Source organism: Neopsephotus bourkii, unplaced genomic scaffold, assembly GCF_033783945.1.
Source record: "Neopsephotus bourkii isolate Nb327-2 ecotype Australia unplaced genomic scaffold, CSIRO-AGI_Nbou_v1 NB_1638, whole genome shotgun sequence".
NCBI classification, from domain to species: domain Eukaryota; kingdom Metazoa; phylum Chordata; class Aves; order Psittaciformes; family Psittacidae; genus Neopsephotus; species Neopsephotus bourkii.
Window position 1 is genome coordinate 3,737,848 of NW_026902113.1, and position 20,491 is coordinate 3,758,338.

Genomic DNA, 20,491 nt, shown 5'->3' on the forward strand with positions numbered 1-20,491 from the left:
ACATGTATACATCTGTATGTACACATGTATACAAATTCACACTTTTTAAACGCCTGCAGCCAAGACCTGAGATAAAATTACTGACTTCACTACATATTTTCTGATCAACTGTGGACTTGGGAAAATGAATTGATTCACATCTGAGATTTCAACTTAAATTTAAAGTTACTCACAGGTAACCTAGCTTTTCATCTTTAATTTTAATCTGATTTTTCATTTTTACTTTTCAGACTTGTTTGTTTTAAAAGAATATTTAAAGACACAACCATTAAGAACATATTTGTCTGCAATTAAATATAACATCACAAGATCAAGTAATTCTTTCTGCTCACTAGGAATATGTGCTATGTATAGTAATATTTAAAGCTACTTTGGCTCACCATACATTTTTTGCACATACTGAATTTTATATTTTTTTAAGATTTCAGAGAACATATTCATAATAACGAAAATTATTGTTTTGACTGCAATTTGAATCTAGCTGCATTTGGATAGAAATCAGGATTTAATTAAAATGTGCACACCCCAGCATTTTAAAAGCTCTCGACTAAATTAAATTACCTTGATAGTGTTGAAAACTTCAGAAAAACTACCATAACATGGTTTGCATTCAAGTTTGACTTAGTAAATCAAGGAAATACTACATATCAATGAACTCCTATTGCTCCTGTTCACACCATGGCAACATGTTTCTGAAATGATTTGTGGACCCTGAACTAAAATAAAATGAAAATTTAAATCTTTTTGAAAGCATCTGCGCAGGTATGACCTATTTGTATTTTGGATGTTTTTCTCTGCAATGCTGAATTCATATACTTGTAGTTATTTTTTACGTATGGACTGAACAAGAAAAACAAATCATTGTTTGTTGTTTTTTTTTGGGGGGTAGGGGTTGTAAGCCGACACTGATTTCTCAATTTAGAGTGAGCTAAACACAATGAAAAAAGAAAGGGTATTGATTCTGCATTTGCCAGTCAAATTGAAACGAGGAATAATGAATGCAAAATTTCTGTACAGCAGCAAACGAAGTCTCAGATTTTGAAAAAAAAGTGCCAACACCAGCATTGATCTAGTGTAAATATAGAAAATACAGGTGTTTAATGAACTAGATCCCAATGTGATATGGTTGTAAAACTTAAGCTGACATCAAGAGATACAAATAGTTCTTCAGTTCCATACATGATTAAGAAAACAGCAGTATTTCAAGTAGTAGAATCTGACAGAACTCAATGAAACAGCATTTTGCTGTTATCCAATACAATGTGCTACATCTTGCAAAGTATTACATTTTGTTCACATCTTCAAATAAGCTTTCATGTTTTCAAATGTTTTCTTTTTCAAAGTAGAAAGCATGCATTTTTGATTAACAACATTTTTATTACACAATCTCTATATTTAATAAAAAATAAATTTATATTTAAACATAAAGAAAAAAATGCAGATTTTATGAAAATTTGTGCAGAATACTCTCCAGAGCATAGCAGTCCCACCAGCATTCATTTTGCAGTGCAACAGATGTAAACAATGCAAAAAGTAAATAGACTTTCGCAATGTTATTAGTTTCATCAAGATCATATCACATCATTTCTTCAAAACAACACAGGCTTAGAAGGATTTTCACTGAAATATAAAACACGATTATAGCTCAGAACAACACATTTATTACTGTAGTATAAAAGTTTTATGTCCAGCTATAGTTCCAAAACTGTAGAATCAAAAAACCATGACCTGCTTTTTTATGTCTATTAGAAGAATAAAAAGTCCTTTAAAGAGTTTATATAGAAGGTTGTAGGGCCTATTAACAAAACTGTATCATTTGAACACCTGAATTTGGAGTTAGGTCCCAAATACTCAGAGATGTGCATCATCTTAGATCCCATACATACTACCAGAGATAGAAGAACTCAATAAATTTCTAACACTTTACACTCGTTAGAGAGAAACCCTAACTTTTAAGTGACACAGGAACCTTTTCACTGCTGATCATGTCATTTGATCCATGGCAGGGATTCTTTTCAAGAGGCATATAGAAAAGGATTAATCTATTCATATTCTGTCAGGAAGAGCTAAAGGAATGAAATGCAAACATTACAGCATAGAGGCTGCATATTATCTTTAAAATGTTCTATGAAAACACAGATATTTACACTAGAATTAAGTAATACTACATGGCATTTTATTAGCATTCCATGGATAGGCTAGCAACTACACACACAGGTAATGCACATACAGAATCACACAGACCACCAACCACTGTTTTTCTGTTAGAAAAACAGGATGCAGGAGAAGGTTACAGAATATGGTTAAGGCTTCAGAACTAGACCCTTGAGAGTAGTGGAAACCAGAAATCTCTCCAAAGAAGCCCTAAGATCTCCACCTACCACCCCCATCAGTAGCAGCATGAATGCAAGCCTGAATCACGTTTGTGGCAGAGGACTTCTCCATGGGAAGGGCAACCAAAGCTGGCTGAGCTGTATTGATTACATTTTAGTTTAGAAGTTGCCAGAATAATCACAAGGAGAGACAGTAAACACTAGAGGACAACACATCTTAAAAAAGAATAATTTATGTGCTCAGAATTAGATGGTATCAGCTGCTGTCCCAGTGTTGACTTAATGATCCTGATGGATTTATCAGACACAATGCTAGCAACTATTTTCTCTCAAGATTTCCCAAGCATATGGCTCTTTGCATACAGGATGGGTCTGACCACCAGATCTAAAGGGAACCACACATGAAGATGCTTCCTCTCATGCTTTCTGTAATGTTCCTTTCTCCCCTACAAACCACGAGGAAGAAAAAATGCTATTATTTTATACATTGTTTAACCAGTTCTATTCCTTCTCTTATCTACTAAAGGTCAAATATAGATCCGTAGACTGTGAATGTAAGAATACCAGTTACTACTGGAAACATAGACCTCACTTCAACTGCAGTGGCACTAACAGTTTCATTACAGTTTGAATTCTTTCAGCAAAGATGTCTAAAAATTCTCAGATTAGAGCAACTGTTCAGTGTAGTGTGGAAATTAGTTGCTAATTATCTGAACACCTGAACTTTTGCAATACAAAAGCTGTATAATAAATTAGCATTTTATTTACCAGTCATTAGTAAGAGGTGAACAGCAGCTGAAACCAAACTTCTTTAATAAAGTCATAGCTACAATAAATTAATTTTGTATGAAGTGAGCACAGTCACACAATATTTAAAGCTCTATTTTTCCCAGTCTTGGGAGCAAGATGAAGACAATATCTACACCCAGTATCCATCTTCTGTGGGAACTGAAAATGGCATCCATTGACACAAAATATACATATCTCAGGTGAGGCACATGTGGATTGTCTTTCCCACACAGCTCAGTGAAGAACAGAGACTGAACACATCACCTGTTTTTCTTAGCAAAAGTTGCAGTACCAAGTGGAGGAGTTGCAAAAAATCAAATCTGGCAATGTATCAGATCGTTTGCTGGCACAGGGCTATGCTGTGGCTTCAGCTCGTCAGGCAGAAAGGAGAATAGGAGGGATCCCTGTCCAGTGCACATCAAAACAAGGGCATGACCTTCCATGTTTATCAGCAAGACATGAATGGAGAAAGACATGAATGGGAGTAAGCACACTACTCAGCTTCTTCCGTGTATGGGGTATCAGAGATAAGATGGGGAAGGAGCTGCAGCCCTGGCTTGGTTTCCCAGTTAATCTTCCCCTTGGGTGTCCACATACAGTGCAATAGAAATGGTGTTGTTGTAAATAATGACTAAGGGACTCCATACATGGCTGATAACACACATACTCAGCTTGCATGGTTTTACCCTTTAGTCCTGCTATGTCTGGTCCCACAATGCATCTGACAAAAAGAAAGATAACATTTTTAGTTCTCCTGTTTTCTTTACTTTGTACATTCAACAAGGCTGTGCAGTCAATTCCACCTAATGGGATTCTGAATTTCATTTTAAAAATGTTTCAGGTTAATTCCTGAATGTGTTCAGTTATTTGACAATTTTTCTTTTTTTTTCATCTTGACCAGAATTGAAATTAAAATGTCTGTTGTTAATTTTTTTTTTTTGTTTCTTCCTTTCTTTTTGGTTGCTTTCCTTTGCCTTATTATAAGGGCAAATATTTAACAAAAGGTTTGTGAAGGCAGTGTTTTGTTTTCAGCATAGTGCATGTGGGAATTTGACAGATAGTAGAAATTTTCAGTTTCCAGTATTGTCAGTCTATTCCCAACTTTGTTTTCCTGGGTCTCAGATGTCAGCATCAAAAAGACAAAATTTACCAGCTTTTTAACAGAAATGGTGCATATCTGGTGCATATGTACAGGGAAAGAAAAAAAAAAACACCAAAAAACATCCCAAAACCAAAAAACATTCCATCATTCCATGAGAAATAATTCAGCAACCATTATAGGTATGAACTCTTTATTAGTATCCATGGTAAGCAAGCACAGCATCTCTTGGGTGTGGCATGTAGCTGTCTTACAACAGTTCAGCTAAGTCCCAAGTGGGAGCTCCCTGCATTTCTTCAGTCAGCTTTTCCATCAGGCCCACTCATGCTCTTGGAAAAGCCATGCCAGCTGCTGCTGTATGGGTAGGAACCTCCATCAAAACCAATTTACATAACTGCCTTGATTCACGTGCTGGCATTGGAACCTTTATTTTATCTGCTAACTATAAGAAATTTTTAACCAGCAAAAAGATGAAGACAACAAAATAACGATAATACTGTGAAGGTCATGCTGCTTTGTTTCTTAACTGCAGGCTTTGTTTCAGCCACAGTAAATGTAAAATAAAAATTAAAAAGCTACAATACTAATTTATAATAAATAGGTAAAGAAATGCTTGTCTCCTGACTGTGGAAACAAAAGAGAAGCAGAAGCTGCATTAGGTGACCAGGATAGCTATCCTCTCTAGAAAGAAACAAGGCAGCTCCGGGTATGTGTGTTCTCATTTGGCCAATCATCTTTGAAAGCCTTTTTGAAAATGAGGTGCTAGAAAATCTCTGCCAAAACTACAACAATATGTATTAAAATTTGCAATCACTTCATTGCTAAAGCATATACAGAAATACATTCTGTCTTTCTTTAAATAAGAAAAAAAGGTGACACTTTTTTTCCTCAGCCACTGTTTTATCTAATGGCTTGCCTAAGGTAAGCTGGAAAGCAATCTCCCTGGCAAGGTTTGACTTCAGGTCCTGCACGAGTTGATGAAGGCACAAAAAAATAACAGTAGCATCAGGAAAAAGCACCGTTGTTGTAACAATGCAAAGAGAAATCCTGAGACAAGATCCTTCTGCAAAAATAAAAGGCAGCACATACAAACCTTTAAAAAATATCCTGCACTTATTGATAAAAAACCTTTTAAAGTAATTCTTAATAAAATAACTGAACTGACATATCAAGTCATTATTACTTCTTCTTTGCAGCCTTTGTCTATTTCCTTAGATGAAACAAAACCAGGATAATAGCTTTCCCTGTTTTGTTCTGAGGTTTCTTCAGAGGGGAGACTGTTATTTAACTTCCACACCACATGAATTATTTTCAGGCAAGGATGTGAGAGCCGAGATATTTGATTTTTATGCAGGACATAACATACTGTTGTTTTGTATGATTCCCTGTTCCCCACAAATGGCTATCCATCTGCCCTGTTATTTTACCTCAGTATGTCACACAGCTCTGAGCCTTCAAAACACTGGCAACACTGAGAGTGAAAACCAACAGGAGGTGGAATAGCACCCGCAGCAGGGCACAGAATTTTAATGGTGGCTGCACCCAGGTAAGGATCTCCTCTTTGTCCACGTTATGATTGCTGTGAATAGGGGACTGAATAAAGAGCAAGTTGAGCAGCCACATGATCTACTTCTCATCCTCCTCTGCTTGCCACTGTGGCAACAATGCAGGTTCAGGATCTGTCCTCAGATATGCACTAGAGTATGGCGTGAGGTTCCCCTGTGCTGCAAAGTTTAATTTCTGAAGTGATGCTTGTTTCCATGTTGTCATTTTGCCAAAGAAATTATTTGTTTCTGGAAGTCTGTTGGGAGGCAGGCTGTAAGTATGGAGAAGGGGATGTAACAGCAAAACTCAGCTCTGCTATGCACGTCCACAGACATACTCAAGGCATCTCAGCATTCCTCACAGGTGCTGCAAAGGTGGGCTTGTCTCAGAAGCACCACTCAAAACACCCTGCGTGCACTAGCCAGTAAACATGGTGTGCACTGTCAGAGAACTGACTTTGGAGTTCACATTTGCATGTGTAATAATGTAAAAGCAGATCACATAAATTAGCAGCAGCCATCTTACTATAATGCGATGCAAGGATTTTATCTCTTTCTTGGAAGAAGAGGTCAACTTTGGCTCCCACTTTCCAGGATCTAATGAACAATGTGAACTAGTGAGAAAAGCATACCTGGGTGATAAACCTTAATTACAAACAAAAATAAAACCAAGTCTACGCTGGCAAAGAACTGTTCTCTGCAATTATGAAGATGGAAGGAGCAAAGAGTATCTTTTACCCTTTTCATAACTACATAGCCATCCCACCAGAACAAGAGTGATGGGAGTTTGGGAGCCCCAGGTCACACCGTAAGGGCAGCAGTGAAGCAAACCAGCATTCTCCTGTGCTGACTTCCAAACATTCAGCAACCTAACACAGCAATGTGAAGGTGACTTCCAGCAGCAAGGAACAGGCCTACAACCTGATCCAGGAAAAGAAACAGTACTGTAACTTCTGAGCTTTCTATCAATTTCAAAGCAGCAAATTCTCTGTAGGCTTCTGTGATTAGGTCTTCAACCCTTTTACTGACATCTGGATGTGTTAGTGAAATCATTCCTATCAGTGTTTATCCCTGCTGAGACATCGTGATTAAGAAGCTGTGTTTGGTCCATTTCCACAAAGAATCCCAAGGCATTATTACCACCTACTTGCTGTTTTCATGCAGCACTACAGTCACTGGTTTGCTAAAGCAAAGGATTTATCTTTCAAGTAAATTCCTGATTGACAAATTAAGGGCACAACAGTACATAAAGGGTTTCCAAATTCCACAGTACTTCTGGTAATCAACATTCATTGTAACTATTTTTAATCCTTCTCTCTAAACTGTCTGGGCCTCTGCTTTATCTTCAATACACTTTTATTGTGGGTGACATCAGATTAGAAATACATTCAAGTATGATAAAAATTTTCTGCAACTGATCCAAAACGAAACAATAACAAAACCCCACATATATTACTGTTGGAGCCCTCTTTAAAACTAAAAAAACAAACAGAAACAATGCAAGACACTGAAAAATACTGACAGGTTTCCTTAAAGTATTGTTTAGAAATGTACCGCTGCTAAAGTCTTTTGTAGGATATCCTGTGGGTGACACATAAGAATGTCAGTATGGGAGAAAAAGCAGACGGACACACTGAACCCATGAGGCTTTATTCTGTACTTTTGCTACATGAAGTGTAACTACATTAGTTGCCACTTCATGTCTACCAGCGCAAAAGATTTTTTCAGTGCATGGACGCTAACTGAATATCTTAATTGTGAGTATTGTAAAGCTTAGCTACATAAGCCACTCACTGCAAGGAAGACGTTGAGGTGCCAGAGCACATCCAAAGAGCAATGAAGCTGGTGAAGGGTCTAGTGCATGAGTCTCATGAGGAGTGGCTGAGGGAACTAGGGTTGTTTAGCCTGGAGAAAAGGAATCGGGAGACCTTACTGCTCTCCATAGTGACCTGAAAGGAAGTTGCAGCAAGGTGGATGTTGGTTTCTTCTCCCAAGTAACAAGCAATAGGACAAGAAGAAATGGCCTCAAGTTGCACAAGGGGAGGTTTAGATTGGATATTAGGAAGAATTTCTTCACTAAAAGTGTTGCCAGGCATTGGAACAGGCTGCCCCGAAAAGTCACCACCCCTGGCATGATTTAAAGTACATGCAGATGTGGAAGTCTGGGACATGATTTAGTGGTGGACTTGGCAGTGTTAGGTTTATGGTTGGACTCAATATTAAGGGTCTTTTCCAACCTAAATGATTCTATGACTTTATGACCCTGTGACAAAGTCGTCACTGAATTCCTAAACTTTTTATTTTATCCTGTATTAATTTGTGCAAAGTGTGAGCCAGACCCTGCTGCAGTAAGAACTGATGGAAGCTTTGTCATTGATTTCAGTGCGAAGAAGGTCAAGACAGCTATTTTTCAAATTTTTCATGGACCTAGTGTTTATTAAATATTTTTACAGAGTCTAACATCATCAAGACCCATGCACAGCAGGGCTAAAATACATTGGCAGGAGGTTTGTGGGGAAGTAAAAGTGTGTTCTCCTGCACCACCTCCAATATGCAGAGCTCTGACTGCCAAAGCAGAAATATGGGATGTTGGCTTTCACAGCATGGGACACAGATCAAAAAGGAAGCATGAAACTGAAGATTACTCAAGTACAATAGGAAGCTTGAGATTGTGTAGGATTTATTCACTACCAAAAATACTGGAGCCAAATGCAAATTCCCCAAAGAAAATCTAGCCAGTTTGACACTGTAAACAGGACACTTCCTTAGCTTTGTAAACAGGAGACTGCTTTGAAACAAACTGCCAAGTAACCTAACACAATCCAGTATTTAAGCCAAGATATCCTCAACAGAAGCAGGGATATAAGTGGTCTCTTTTATCTAAAATATGGCATGATGTAATCAACCTTATGAACATAATAGGATTTTTGGAGGCAATTCTTGAATACAGCTTGAATCAACTAACTAAAAGGAGTACTAACAAATTTTCCAAATTATCGAGTTTGCATTAGGGGGCAAATTCTTACTATAAAGAATTCCAATACGGGACATTCATGGTATTTCTTAGGACTCATTTAATATCCTAGTGTCAAATTCCTGCAGCTCCACAAAAGCCAAAGTAAGCAGCAGCAGACATCTCTTCTCTAGGGTTAGGAATATGGTACAAACGTTGAGAGCTAACTCAAGGTTTCTCAGTTGTGTAGGCAAAATTGAATGTTGCTACACAAGGAATGGAGAAGAGGCAAGGAGGGACACAGCTAGGTCTAGATATGTGGAGAACCACACTTCATGTTCCTACTACTGCTCTACATGGGAAAAGGGGTGAGAGTGGGAAAGAGGTAGAGCAGGACAGAAGAGACGAAGATGACCACTGCTTCTGACACAGGATGTGTTCCACCAATCATCACCCTTTTGTCAGTGGACTACGTGCCATTACAGTATAGTTGAGGTAGGAAGGGACCTCTGGAGGTCCTTATTGTTGTTCTGGAGGCAACAAAGAGCTGGACATTTTGAAGCCTTTTCGAGTCTGATACCACAGGCACCTGCCTACTTTTCTGGTGTTCAGAACCAGTCGCGTAAGATATTTTATTTGTTGTTAAAGAGGTCAATCTGTAATTTGCTGTACATACATTTTAATATAAGCAAGATCATCCATATGAAAAGACTGGAGCATAAAACATATAAACTTCTACATCTTCTTACATATAGTATTATTATAGCTATGAAATGAAAGCCATTCCCTGTACTTTTAATTTAATGCTCCCCAAATGAATTTCTTGCTGTATAAATAATACTGATTTTGCAGATCTGTTCCTTTATCTAATATTTATACCCAGTCTAAAGAAGGAGTGCCAGAAATTTAATGTTCTGAATTTGTATATTATTTTGTTAAAAGAATTTCTACCTTCCAGAATCCTTTTCCCTATAAGCTCCTTTTCACTAAAGAACCAACTTATAAATTAGTTTCAAAACTTCCACTTGCAACCTGGAAAACTGATAAATATTTTAACCATAACTGTTTCTTTCAACCTAAATTCCATAAATTGCACAGCTCAACAACACCTTGTAAAGAGGATCACCATATTCATGGTACAGTCACCATTCCTGGAGAGATTTAAAGGACATGTACATGGGGCCCTTAGGGACATGATTTCATGATTGATGCTGTGGTTGAACTTGATGATCTTCAAGGTCTTTTCCTAATTAAATTATTCTATTATTCTAAATTTTGCAAATACTTTCGCTTCATTGTAAGATACAATTATACTTGACATCATCTTACACGCATACGAGCTATTCGAGCTCTGTTATCACAGAATCCTGTAGGACTGAGCCCTTTGACTTTAATGCAATTATAAAGATTCTCAAAGTTAAGAATATGAAAAATGTTATTTCAGTAACGATTCCCCAAGATTTTCTTATTTATGCCTATTCCTATGTGTTTTGTAATACAGCCTCTCTGTGGGATCACGGTGTGAAAAATACATTATTTTAGAATTTTCAGCAGTGTTCAGTTTCTAAGAATCAAAGTGATACAATCATCAAGTTTTCTCTGCAAGTGTTTTAAGAATTACCTGGCCTAAATACATTTCATACAATTACATTTGAAACAAAAAAAGAAGAAACAGTAGTTTTGAGTGACTGGCTGGAGAGTTTGTAGTGGCTTCCACTGTAAGATACACATCTGCAGGATAAAACATGTTTCAAAGCTCCTTTGCAGAACTCCCTCATACTGCTTGCTGCTGAGTCAGGGTTGGAATTCTCATGCAATAAGCTTTGATACTTCAGCCCAAACAATAATTATACAGATAAGAGACATCATCAAAGTCAAACAATTGTAGACGAAAGTGCATTACTGCAGGTAAATTGTTAAGGTGGGGCTTTTTTAATCTGATGAAGCCTGAAAGATGGTAAGATGGTTTTTTGTTGGTGGAGTTTTTTTGTTGTTTTTTTTTTTTTTTTAATACAGCCTACAAAAACAATCATGAAAATAAAGCTTAAAATGACAAATTTATTATAGCTGTTTTCCAGCTGACACAATTTTATGTTACCAGAAAACTTTTAAAAAAGCATGCAAATAAGTCTATTATTAAAGAATCCAAAAAACGCATTCCAAAAAAACGCATTCCAGAACTGGTGTTCCTACACTAGTGATATAAGAGCCATTTCAAAGTAGCATGAAAAAAAAAACAAAAACACCTCAATTATACCTTTAACCATTAGCACGCAGTTAACACCTATTTGGTGAGACAATACTGCCCAAATCATCAAATACTTTTCCCAGTGTTTAGGCACAGGCCAGCTCAGAGGGAAGAGGGGGGTAGAGTTAATGGCACACATCCCTTTGGACAGGCCACTAAAGAGCAAAAAGCTGTTCGCATTTCCCCAGAACAGTAAAGAACTTCTATTTGTATTTTGGTGGTGCACAAACAAACCAAAGTTTGGAAACTCATAATTTTTTTTTTTTTTAATCCTAATGAAAACCATAAGAACCCATGATCTTATCTCATTGCCTGTTATAGTTTCAAATCCACATCAGATACTGATTCCATGGATTTCATTTGTTTACACATTGAAATGATTTGACACTGTGTTGTCTCTTCTGCCTTTTATTTAAACTTTGTTTTTTGAAGTTTAAAATATGTATAGTGATGCTTAGTCTGAGTATACAGATGAGGCATGCTTTCCTAGATTGAACATTCATACAGATGTTTGCTCAATAAGAATGAGCAACTGATGTTTCCGTTAGACACCATACAGTAAATAATACTACTTAGTGGCTTTCATCTCCACTTTTCATCTCCAACTACACATCGTAGCAAAACAGCAGCAACAAAATAGCCGATTGTCATAATTCGGCAGTATTACCTCCATAGTGCAAATCTGGAAACTGAAGCAGGGAGACCAATACAAGCATCTGGAAGCCCTCTCTGTTTGCTATTCTGATGAACTTCAAAGGACCTAACAGGTAATCACATTAACAAACACTTTAAGTAAATACCACTAAATGTGCTATCAGCAAGGCTGGCATCTCCAGGACACTTTAAATAATTGATTAGTGTTACACTGGACAGCTGAATCATCAACGCCTGTCCTTCCACTAGGACAAGAGGATGTCTTGTAAGCAGGTTATTTATATTCTTAATACCTTCAGCAGGAAGTACAGTCTGTTTAGGTTTGGTATCCATGAAATGGCATTTTTTTGTATGTGCTGCCCTTCATCTATAGATTGCTTCCAAGAGCAATCTCACTCTTAAGTAAGAACAATCACCAACCTCTTTTAGGCTAAAAGAAGAAAGACAATCTTGAATCGCAAACAATGCAAAGGTTTGTTTTGGCCCAAAGCAAGACCAACTCTCCATATTAAAGCTCTGTGTATGCAGTATCACTAGTTTATCTTGCTTGGAGATAACAAAGAGCTGGAATCCAAAGGACTGTTTTCTTTTATAATAAAATGTGCAGGTGGTCTTGGACTTGCCAAGATACAACATTTTTTAAAGAGCTAAACAGACATTGCTTCCTCCTCAGTATCTCTCTTAATTTCACAACATAACATTCATGATCATCAACCCAGGACATAATATTAAATTAGTTTTTATCCCTGCTGTGCATTTTGAGAGAAACTGTTGGAACATATTACCCCCAGTGTATTGTGTGCTGTTAGATCCAAGTCCATATTTTCATGTCTGCAAATATTTACAGAACAAAAATACTGTCTCACTCAGCAATGCAACCCACATGTCTTTAATGCTATTCCATATCAGCGCTTCAGACCAAAACAAGACACAAACACCACAGAAAATTATAAAAGACAGAAATACTTTTAGTGGCCTACAGCCAACTGTGGTCTAAACACTTCACTGTGAGCTCATCACATGTATGCAACAGTTGGAATACAGCTCATAACCTTTGGCTGCACAAATACAGACCTTTAGTCAAAAAACTGAAGCAACAGTTTGGTTCGTTTGAGTTACATCGGGGTGAGTAGCAGCTGATCTGCTTTAGATGCTGTGACCCAATGCCCAGGTCCACTGGCCACACCAAAACACACCATCCTTTGAAGGGAAAAAAGCAGGTTTCCCAAGCACAATGAGACAGCAAGCCTGCAGCCTGCTAAGGGTATGTGGTCCTTCTGAAAGTGTTACCTCCTTAGCACACAGATGACATCCACTATAGGACTGAAGAGGTGCCTGACTTCGGTGTGGATGTGTTTCATTATGTCTGTAGACTGTAGGCCTCATCTGCATATGGCCCTGGGCAGGGCAAATGTAGTATGTAATTTCATATGGATCTGCCACTTTCCAACAGCCCCAGTACCAGTCCATCCCCATACCCAGACAGTTCAGCCACTAGAAGTTGCAGAAGATCATTTTAAAGGTACAAAGCTTAATCACAACGTTCAAGGATCACAGGTAGGAAAAGAGCAATTAACTAATCATTTTACAGAGGCTTCTTCTCTTAATCATGCCAAGAAGCAATTTCACCACAAGAAGTCACCTTCAGTGGAGTAAAACATCCATCACACTGCCAGTAAGATGAAATATTTATTTCTATTAGGGGTTACTGGTTTCTTCGCTGACTGCACAGAAGATTGGAGTAAAACACATTTTGAAGTTCTAGGTAAATCACTGCAGTTTTCTACAAAAAGGATTGTTTGGAGTTTGTCTTGGAAGCTTAGTTCAGAGACGGTCTCAGGTCTTCTATGAAGTTTAAGATGGCAGGCAACAAGACATGAAGCTTGACAAATTACATAATAATTTGAAAGGATAAAACAGAAATAAGGGATATATGATTTCATAACAAACACATAATTTTTCTATTAGATTAAATTTGACTTCTGAGACAGAAGGAACTGCAATTCTGTCTTGTCTCCAGGGTCATTATCTCAGTTCTAAGGAAAAGCCTCTTTACCTTCACTATGCCTTTTTTCAGTGACTAGGAAAGGCATTCAAAAGATTATTATGTTCCATATGGCTCCAAAGCTAAAACAAAAACACCTTCCTAAGTAAACTGTATACCCATTACACACATTGTATACTTGCTGAAAGGTAAACACTGGCAAATACAGCCTTGGAAATGGCTCAAGTGATGGTTGGTTGTTGTGTTTTTTTTTAAAGGGATTATAAAATATATAAATTCTGGCAACTGGAAGATGTTAATGTGAAGACTGAACTTAACTCTGCTCATTTTCAGGCCGAACATCCTGCATTTTGCTCTGCAAGAAGTTTCGCTGCAACATGCAAAAGCAGGTCCTCCCATGTGAAGGTGGAACACAGCAGGCTGCTCCCCAGCCAGAGGCTCATTGCCTTTCCTAAACCAAAGGACCTGGTTATCTTTAATCACGAACAAGTGGATTACAGAGGTGAATTTCAGTGCTGCTCTTCTTACTCAGCCTCCACATTCATTCACCACGGGGCCACGGCACATGGCCATGCTGACCGCTCACCGGCAGACCGTCGACAGCACCTCAGCTGTCCAGGAAATCCTCTGCCGGCGGCTCGCCGCGGGAAATGCGCCACAGTTCAAACGCGAAGACTGAAACCTCCCTTGCTCCCAGGCGGACAGTGTCAGAAAGCCTGCAGCCGCCCTTCTTGGTGCTCACCATCACCGGGCACCTCGCTCCCGCACACGGTGCAGAGGCAACAAGGGACGAGGCGAGTCCTAGCTGGGCACTTCCCAGCAGCCTGGCGAACAGCCAAAGCGCCCTAAGGCGACGGCGGCGCTGCCGGCAAGATCCGACGGCCGCCGTTCCTCCGCGCTCCTTCGCTCCCCACACGGCGCCCCGACGGGACACCCCGGGGGACACCGCAAGGCCCCGCTCGGGCTGCAGCTGCCGCAATCCTGCCGCCCTCCCCGCACTGCCCCTGGCTTCGGCACATGAGCGGGACGCAGAGGAAACAGGAGAAGCGGGTGCCGGAGGGGGCTCTCCGCGGCAGCTGGGACCAGGCACCCCGCGCTGCCAGGGGCGAGGTGCCGCCCACGGCGCGGGGTGGGGGTCGGACGCTGAGGGCTCCGCCGGCACTTCGGCTCTCGGGAAACCTCCTCGAAGGCGCCCTGAGAAGTTCGGGACCGCCCGGAGGTGCAGCCGTAGGCAGAGCGGTCCCCTCGGCCCATCCCACACCTCCTGCCCGCCACCTGGTCACACACGCCCCGGCCGACCCGCGCCTGGAACAGAGCACAGAGAGCCCCTGCTCACGGGGAAAGGGGTAGGGGAGCCCCCGGGTCGCGCTCCGGGCATCCTCTGCAAATCCAGTCCTTGAGAATAAAAAAAGTCAAAAAGACACTTACCATCTCGCCTGATATTGGAGGACCGCAGGGCTTTTATAGATCCGCTCTGGGCAGGGGCAGTAGTGCCCTGACGGCTGCAAAAGTTCGCACAGACGACAGCGTAAAAGAGGAGGAGGATGAGCAGTTGCATTGGGATCCGCTGTGAACGGGACCGTGGCTCTGCAAAGAAACTCGGCTCTCCCCCTGCCCCCACGGGTGCTACCCTCGCTCGGGTTCTTTCCCCTTTCACGGGCTTTTTGGTTGCTGTGTTGCGGGTTGCTTCCCAACCCGAAGCAGCAGTCACTGCTGCCGAGTTACTCTCCGAGCTTCCCTCAAACTTACTGCGCGCTTAACTTTCCGCCCCGGTGCAGGGGGCGGCCAGGCTCGGCCAAGGTGAGCCCTGCCCGTGCCGGGACCCGGCAGGGGCTGCCGCAGCCGTGCTCCCTGCTCCCCGCTGCCGCCCCGCGCCGTGCCGTGCCGTGCCGTGCCGTGCCGTGCCGCTCCGCTCGGCAAGAGCCGCCACCGCGGTCTGGAGCGGCGGGAGCGCCCCGCGGTGCGCGGCGGGGCCGGCGGGGAGAGGCGGCCCGCGGGGAAGGGGGCGGCCCGCAGGCAGCGGGGGGGGGGGGGGCGGCACCCACCGGTCGCGCAGTCTGCAACCCAGGCAGAAAGCGGCGGGAAGGGCCGGTGGTGCGGGTGGGGAGGGGCTGGCCCCAGTGCGGAGTGAACCTGACCTACGGGGACGACGGAGATCCCCGCCAGCAAAGGGGTCTGCACCCAAGTGCCCCGTCGCCCTCGGGCCTGCAGCAGCCACGTAAAGGTTACCCGTTAGGCTGGTGTGACTCAGTCACCGAGGTACACTGGGGCGGGTGAGGAGGCTTGGTGGAATAACTGCTGAAGAAACACGTGGGCTGAAGAAACTGACAGTTGTTCCTGGGACAGATGCATGGGCTTTTCTGCCATGCCAAGCACTGCCCAAAGCTTTTCATAAAAAGTTCATTCCTAGTACTTTAGACTCTCATTAAACTGAGTCTGATGTTAAAGATCGTATTAGAAGATATTACTGTCGGGAAGTGTTTAAGTCGAAACCAAAGGTATGTGAAGACTGCTGGTTTAATACACTTTCCTTCCATTAGCTGCAATGAAAATAATCAAGTGAAGACAGAAAAAACAATGAGGTTTTAAAAGTTCTCTAATAAATCCTTACCAATTCCGTTTATTTCTTAAGACGTTTCATACAGTCTTACTAGTTTAACGAATTGCAAGCATGCTGCTGGACCTTTAACACCATGAAGCACCACCTCACTAGTACAAAAAGAATGTCAATACAGTGCTGTATCAGGAATATTGGGTGAGTCTCGTTACTGCCTCTGGCTGTATGAAACATTTTCTCCAAGATCATGTTAGGATGACAATGGGACTGAAACATCTTGTATGTTTTAAGGAATCAGTAGGGTGCAACTCTGTTATGCATAATTCATAGTTCTTTATCCCTTTCATGTTCCTGAAAAATGACAGCGAGCCATAATCCTGCTCTCATGTGGTAGATGATGGAAAGGCTCCAACAGTGCTTCATTTTTTAGCAGATGTGCCTGTATTTTAGGTGCCCATTTCAACAGGGCAAACAGGAGGAAGGTGGCCAATCCCATCATCCTAATAGTAGCAAAGTCAAACAGAGGACATACAGCCAGTGAAGACAGGGGGAGCTCCGAAGATGTCTTCTGTTCCTTCAGTCCCTTTCCAATTGCATTACAAGGAACTGGCAGAAAATGTCGGTAGGATGCCAGCTACCTATCTCTCTTCTGAGTGCAGGTACCTTTTAGGACAAAAATAGGTGGTCAATACCACGACCTTTACCACAACCACTTGGCGAAGTCATTCTTCCTTCACTCAGGCCCTCCTCTCAGAGAGCTAGAACTTGTAATTGCTTTCCCTTGAGGGCATGCAGCAGCTGCTTTGAGGCAATGGAGGTGGAAGCGAAGGAAGGACAGATTATCTTCTACCCAGAAAGCAGACAAAAGGTGTTTTGTCAGTCTCTGAGCAGTTGCATCATTCAGTCAAGAAAGGGCTCTGTTTCCAAGACTGTTTCTCTTTCCATATCCACCTTCATGCATATCAATTTTCTTATATAAAATTCATACATCTTCCCAGGAGCTGGATCTGGAGCTAGACTCTTGTCATCTTTCTGGACCTGTACTTCCCTGGCTACACAGGTCTAGCTTTGACACAGGATTGGAACAGGCTTTCTCCTAAAATTCTCCACAGCTCTTTGGCTAATGTGTTCTGTGTCTTACTATAGACTTTAAGTTTAAACTTCCTCAAGCTGACCAGGGCACAGAACTGAGATTTTCTTACCTCGATTCTTTCTTTTAAATATTGTACATACTCTTTTTACACTGTGATGCATAAGAGAAGTTCCTGTTTCTGGAGCACAGGTGCCTGTTGCTTAGAGAACTCTCAAGTAAAACAGCATGGGACCTCATAAATTAGACAATGATGAAAACAGGCAAGTAGATTCCACCACCGATGTCTGATACATATCAAGAGAAGCTGTGTATAACTCCTATCATACTTTCATGGTACATTTCTGTTCCTGCCTGTGCAAAGCATCTTTGTTCTAAAGCAAGTAATATTTTTGTAGTACAAGAGACAAGTATTTTTCTCAGGTCAGGAAACACCAGGGAATAGTACTGTGGGGTTCCAAACAAAGGCCTGGCTTTATCAATTCTCAGGTATTTATTTTACCCCTGGTATCAAAAAAATCCCAAAATTTTCCATTTACTGTACAGTTGTACAGAAGATTTTGGGATAGAGCAACAAGACTGACACACATTGATGTACCTTTGTAGAAAAGGCCTGCACTTCTATGGCTGTTGCTACAGCTTCTCAATTCACTTTGAAAAGCACTAAGCCCACTACAATGCAAAATAGTATCATCATAATAAGGTGTCATAGAACCCCATGTCAAAGGGTGTGAAGTTTGGATTATGCTTAGGCAGTTTTGTGAGCAAATCCCTGGATCTTCATTTTCTGGAGAACATTCTAGGACATTGGCTAATCTGCATTCTAAGGGTTTGGGATAATTTAAAGCATCAGGTAATTTCTATATGAAGACTACAGCAAATCATGATTACTGCACAAAATTACATACTGACGTATAAGTGTGATGACCTAGGTAATTACAAATCTGTCAGCCTGACTGAGATCCTGATAGCATATTGTAACAGTTGATATGAGACTCAATTAATACAAATTAAAAGAAAAAATAATATAATTGGTGCTAGTCAACCTGGAAAATCTTATCATGCTAACTTGAAAATCTGGTTGACAAACAGAATAGCGTCAAATTACAGCTTTCATAAGGCATTTGACTTGGTACCACACAATTTAAATTGTATGAAATGAAAGTCATGCATACTAAATGCCTTCAAAACTCATTAAATGACAGGTTTAAAAGTGTTTACTAAAAAAAGGAAACATTATTAAATGGGCTCTTTGCAAGATAGTGCCACATAGGCAGATTTTTGCTTCTGCATTGATTTGCACTTCCAACAATGACTTGTGAAAATGCAGTCATCACTCATGACTTTTGCAGATGACAAAAACCTTGGGGGAGTAGTATGATGATTTATAGTATTGGTGTTATATAGTGATATTACACCAGTACTATGAATACTGTGGGTACTGGTAGACCTGTAAAGCTGAGCCCTGGCATAGTTGATGCTTTAAAACAGCCAATGGCAGCACTACCCAGTGCCTGTAGCATTCATCTCACCTCATTTTAGTCTTCTGAAAGTGTCTGGTGCAAGCTAGACACAGAGGTTCTCATTGCTCATAGAGAAAATTGGATACCCATCAGAGGGCACTCTAGCCCAGCGGTTTTAGGCAGTTGGGCTGGGATGGGATAAATTGTTTTCTGGAAGGTCCAGTTTCTCTCCGCTTCCTATAGAGAGAGCATAGGGAACAAATACATTCATAGCTACCAGCTAAGTAGCTAAGCCCAGAAAGCACTGATGCAGAAAAAGTTATGGAGGTGAATTAGCAAGGAACTCAATGGGTTACCCCTCTGATACAATTTGCTGGTTGGGAGATTCTCCAGTGTCACATAGTTGGGCCATGGAGCACAAATGCGCTGTGTGCCCCTCCTTAGAAGACTGAAAATGTGGTGATTAACTAGCAAAACCCAAGATTATGTGCTTTATGACTGTAATCCTTGGATATTTATTTGAAGAGGAAAATATCTATTAGAGTAGGGGCATTATGCTTTCTTCTGTTATTATTAGAATGCTGCTTCATGTTCCTGTGAATATAGCCTAAAAAAGGACTATAATAAAGTGAAAAACACTGAGAGAAAAACCACAGGATTGGATAGAGGCTGAGAAACCTGTCATTAAGGGAAAAGCTTAAAAATGATGAACCATTTAGCTTGTCAAGGAGAAAATCAGAAGGGTCACAGCTATTTTGCAGGGGTAGGATATTGATTCTAGAAGGCTATTTTATCTAGTGAGCAGTAACATCAAGGTGAAAGTCGGAGTTAGACAAATTAAAGTTAGAAGTAAAAGGCATACTTTTCAGTGTGGAAAGCTATGGAGTGTCAAAGTTGTATATTTTTCATCACTGAAAATTTGAAAGGCAAGATTTGATGTTTTCCTATAATGAGTCAAGTGTTTTCAATCTGTACTTACGAACTTGTGGATTCTACTGATCACTTCTAAAAGGTCTATAAAGGTGACAGAGAAGAGTATGATCATATATACCATACTACAACCCACAGATGAAATTTCTAAGTGATTCTGGAGTTTACTGGAAAATTACAACTAAAAAAAAAAAAAAAAAATCTCCAGGGATTAATTCAGGGCAGCACTATGATTTCTGTTATATAGGAGGGCAGCAAGTGATGGAAACAAACCTGTTCCCCAGTTTAGAATCTGTGACTGATTTGAGAATCGTCATGGTTTAAGCCCAGTCAGTATCTCAGAACCACACAGCCGCTCGTTTATTCCCCCGTCCTTTCTTCCCCGTTCCCAGAGGGATGGGCAGGAGAATCGAAAGAATGTAACTCCCACGGGTTGAGATAAGAACAGTCCAGTAACTAAGGTATAACACAAATCACTACTGCTGTCACCAGTAATAATAATGACAAGGGAAATAACAAGGGAGAGAATACAACCACTCAAAACCCGCCGACCAATGCCCATCCTGACTCGAGCAGCGATCTAACCCTACCGAGTAACTGCCCCCAGTTTATATACTGGACATGATGTGCTGTGGTATGGAATACCTCTTTGGTCAGTTTGGGTCAGGTGTCCTGTCTCTGCTTCCTCCCAGCTTCCTCTCTTCCTTGGCAGAGAATGAGACTCAGAAAGTACTTGGTCAGAGTAAACATTACTGAGCAGTAACTAAAACCATCGGTGTTATCAGTGCTGTTCCCAGGCCAAAAGTCAAAAACACAGCACTGCACC

General features: G+C 40.8%; 1 protein-coding gene across 3 annotated transcripts in view; it reads right to left on the reverse strand.

The window, feature by feature from the left end:
* Positions 1-15,255, reverse strand: part of PDGFD (platelet derived growth factor D) — a 139,639-nt gene extending 124,384 nt beyond the window's left edge. For 2 of the 3 annotated variants that reach the window (XM_061374645.1, XM_061374643.1), the window contains exon 1: positions 15,054-15,254. In XM_061374645.1, coding sequence (XP_061230629.1) covers positions 15,054-15,183 — 130 coding nt within the window. In that variant the 5' untranslated portion in view covers positions 15,184-15,254. Of the gene's footprint in view, positions 1-15,053 lie in introns of all 3 variants that reach the window. The other variant, XM_061374644.1, reaches the window with a different exon arrangement.
* Positions 15,256-20,491: the final 5,236 nt, after the last annotated feature.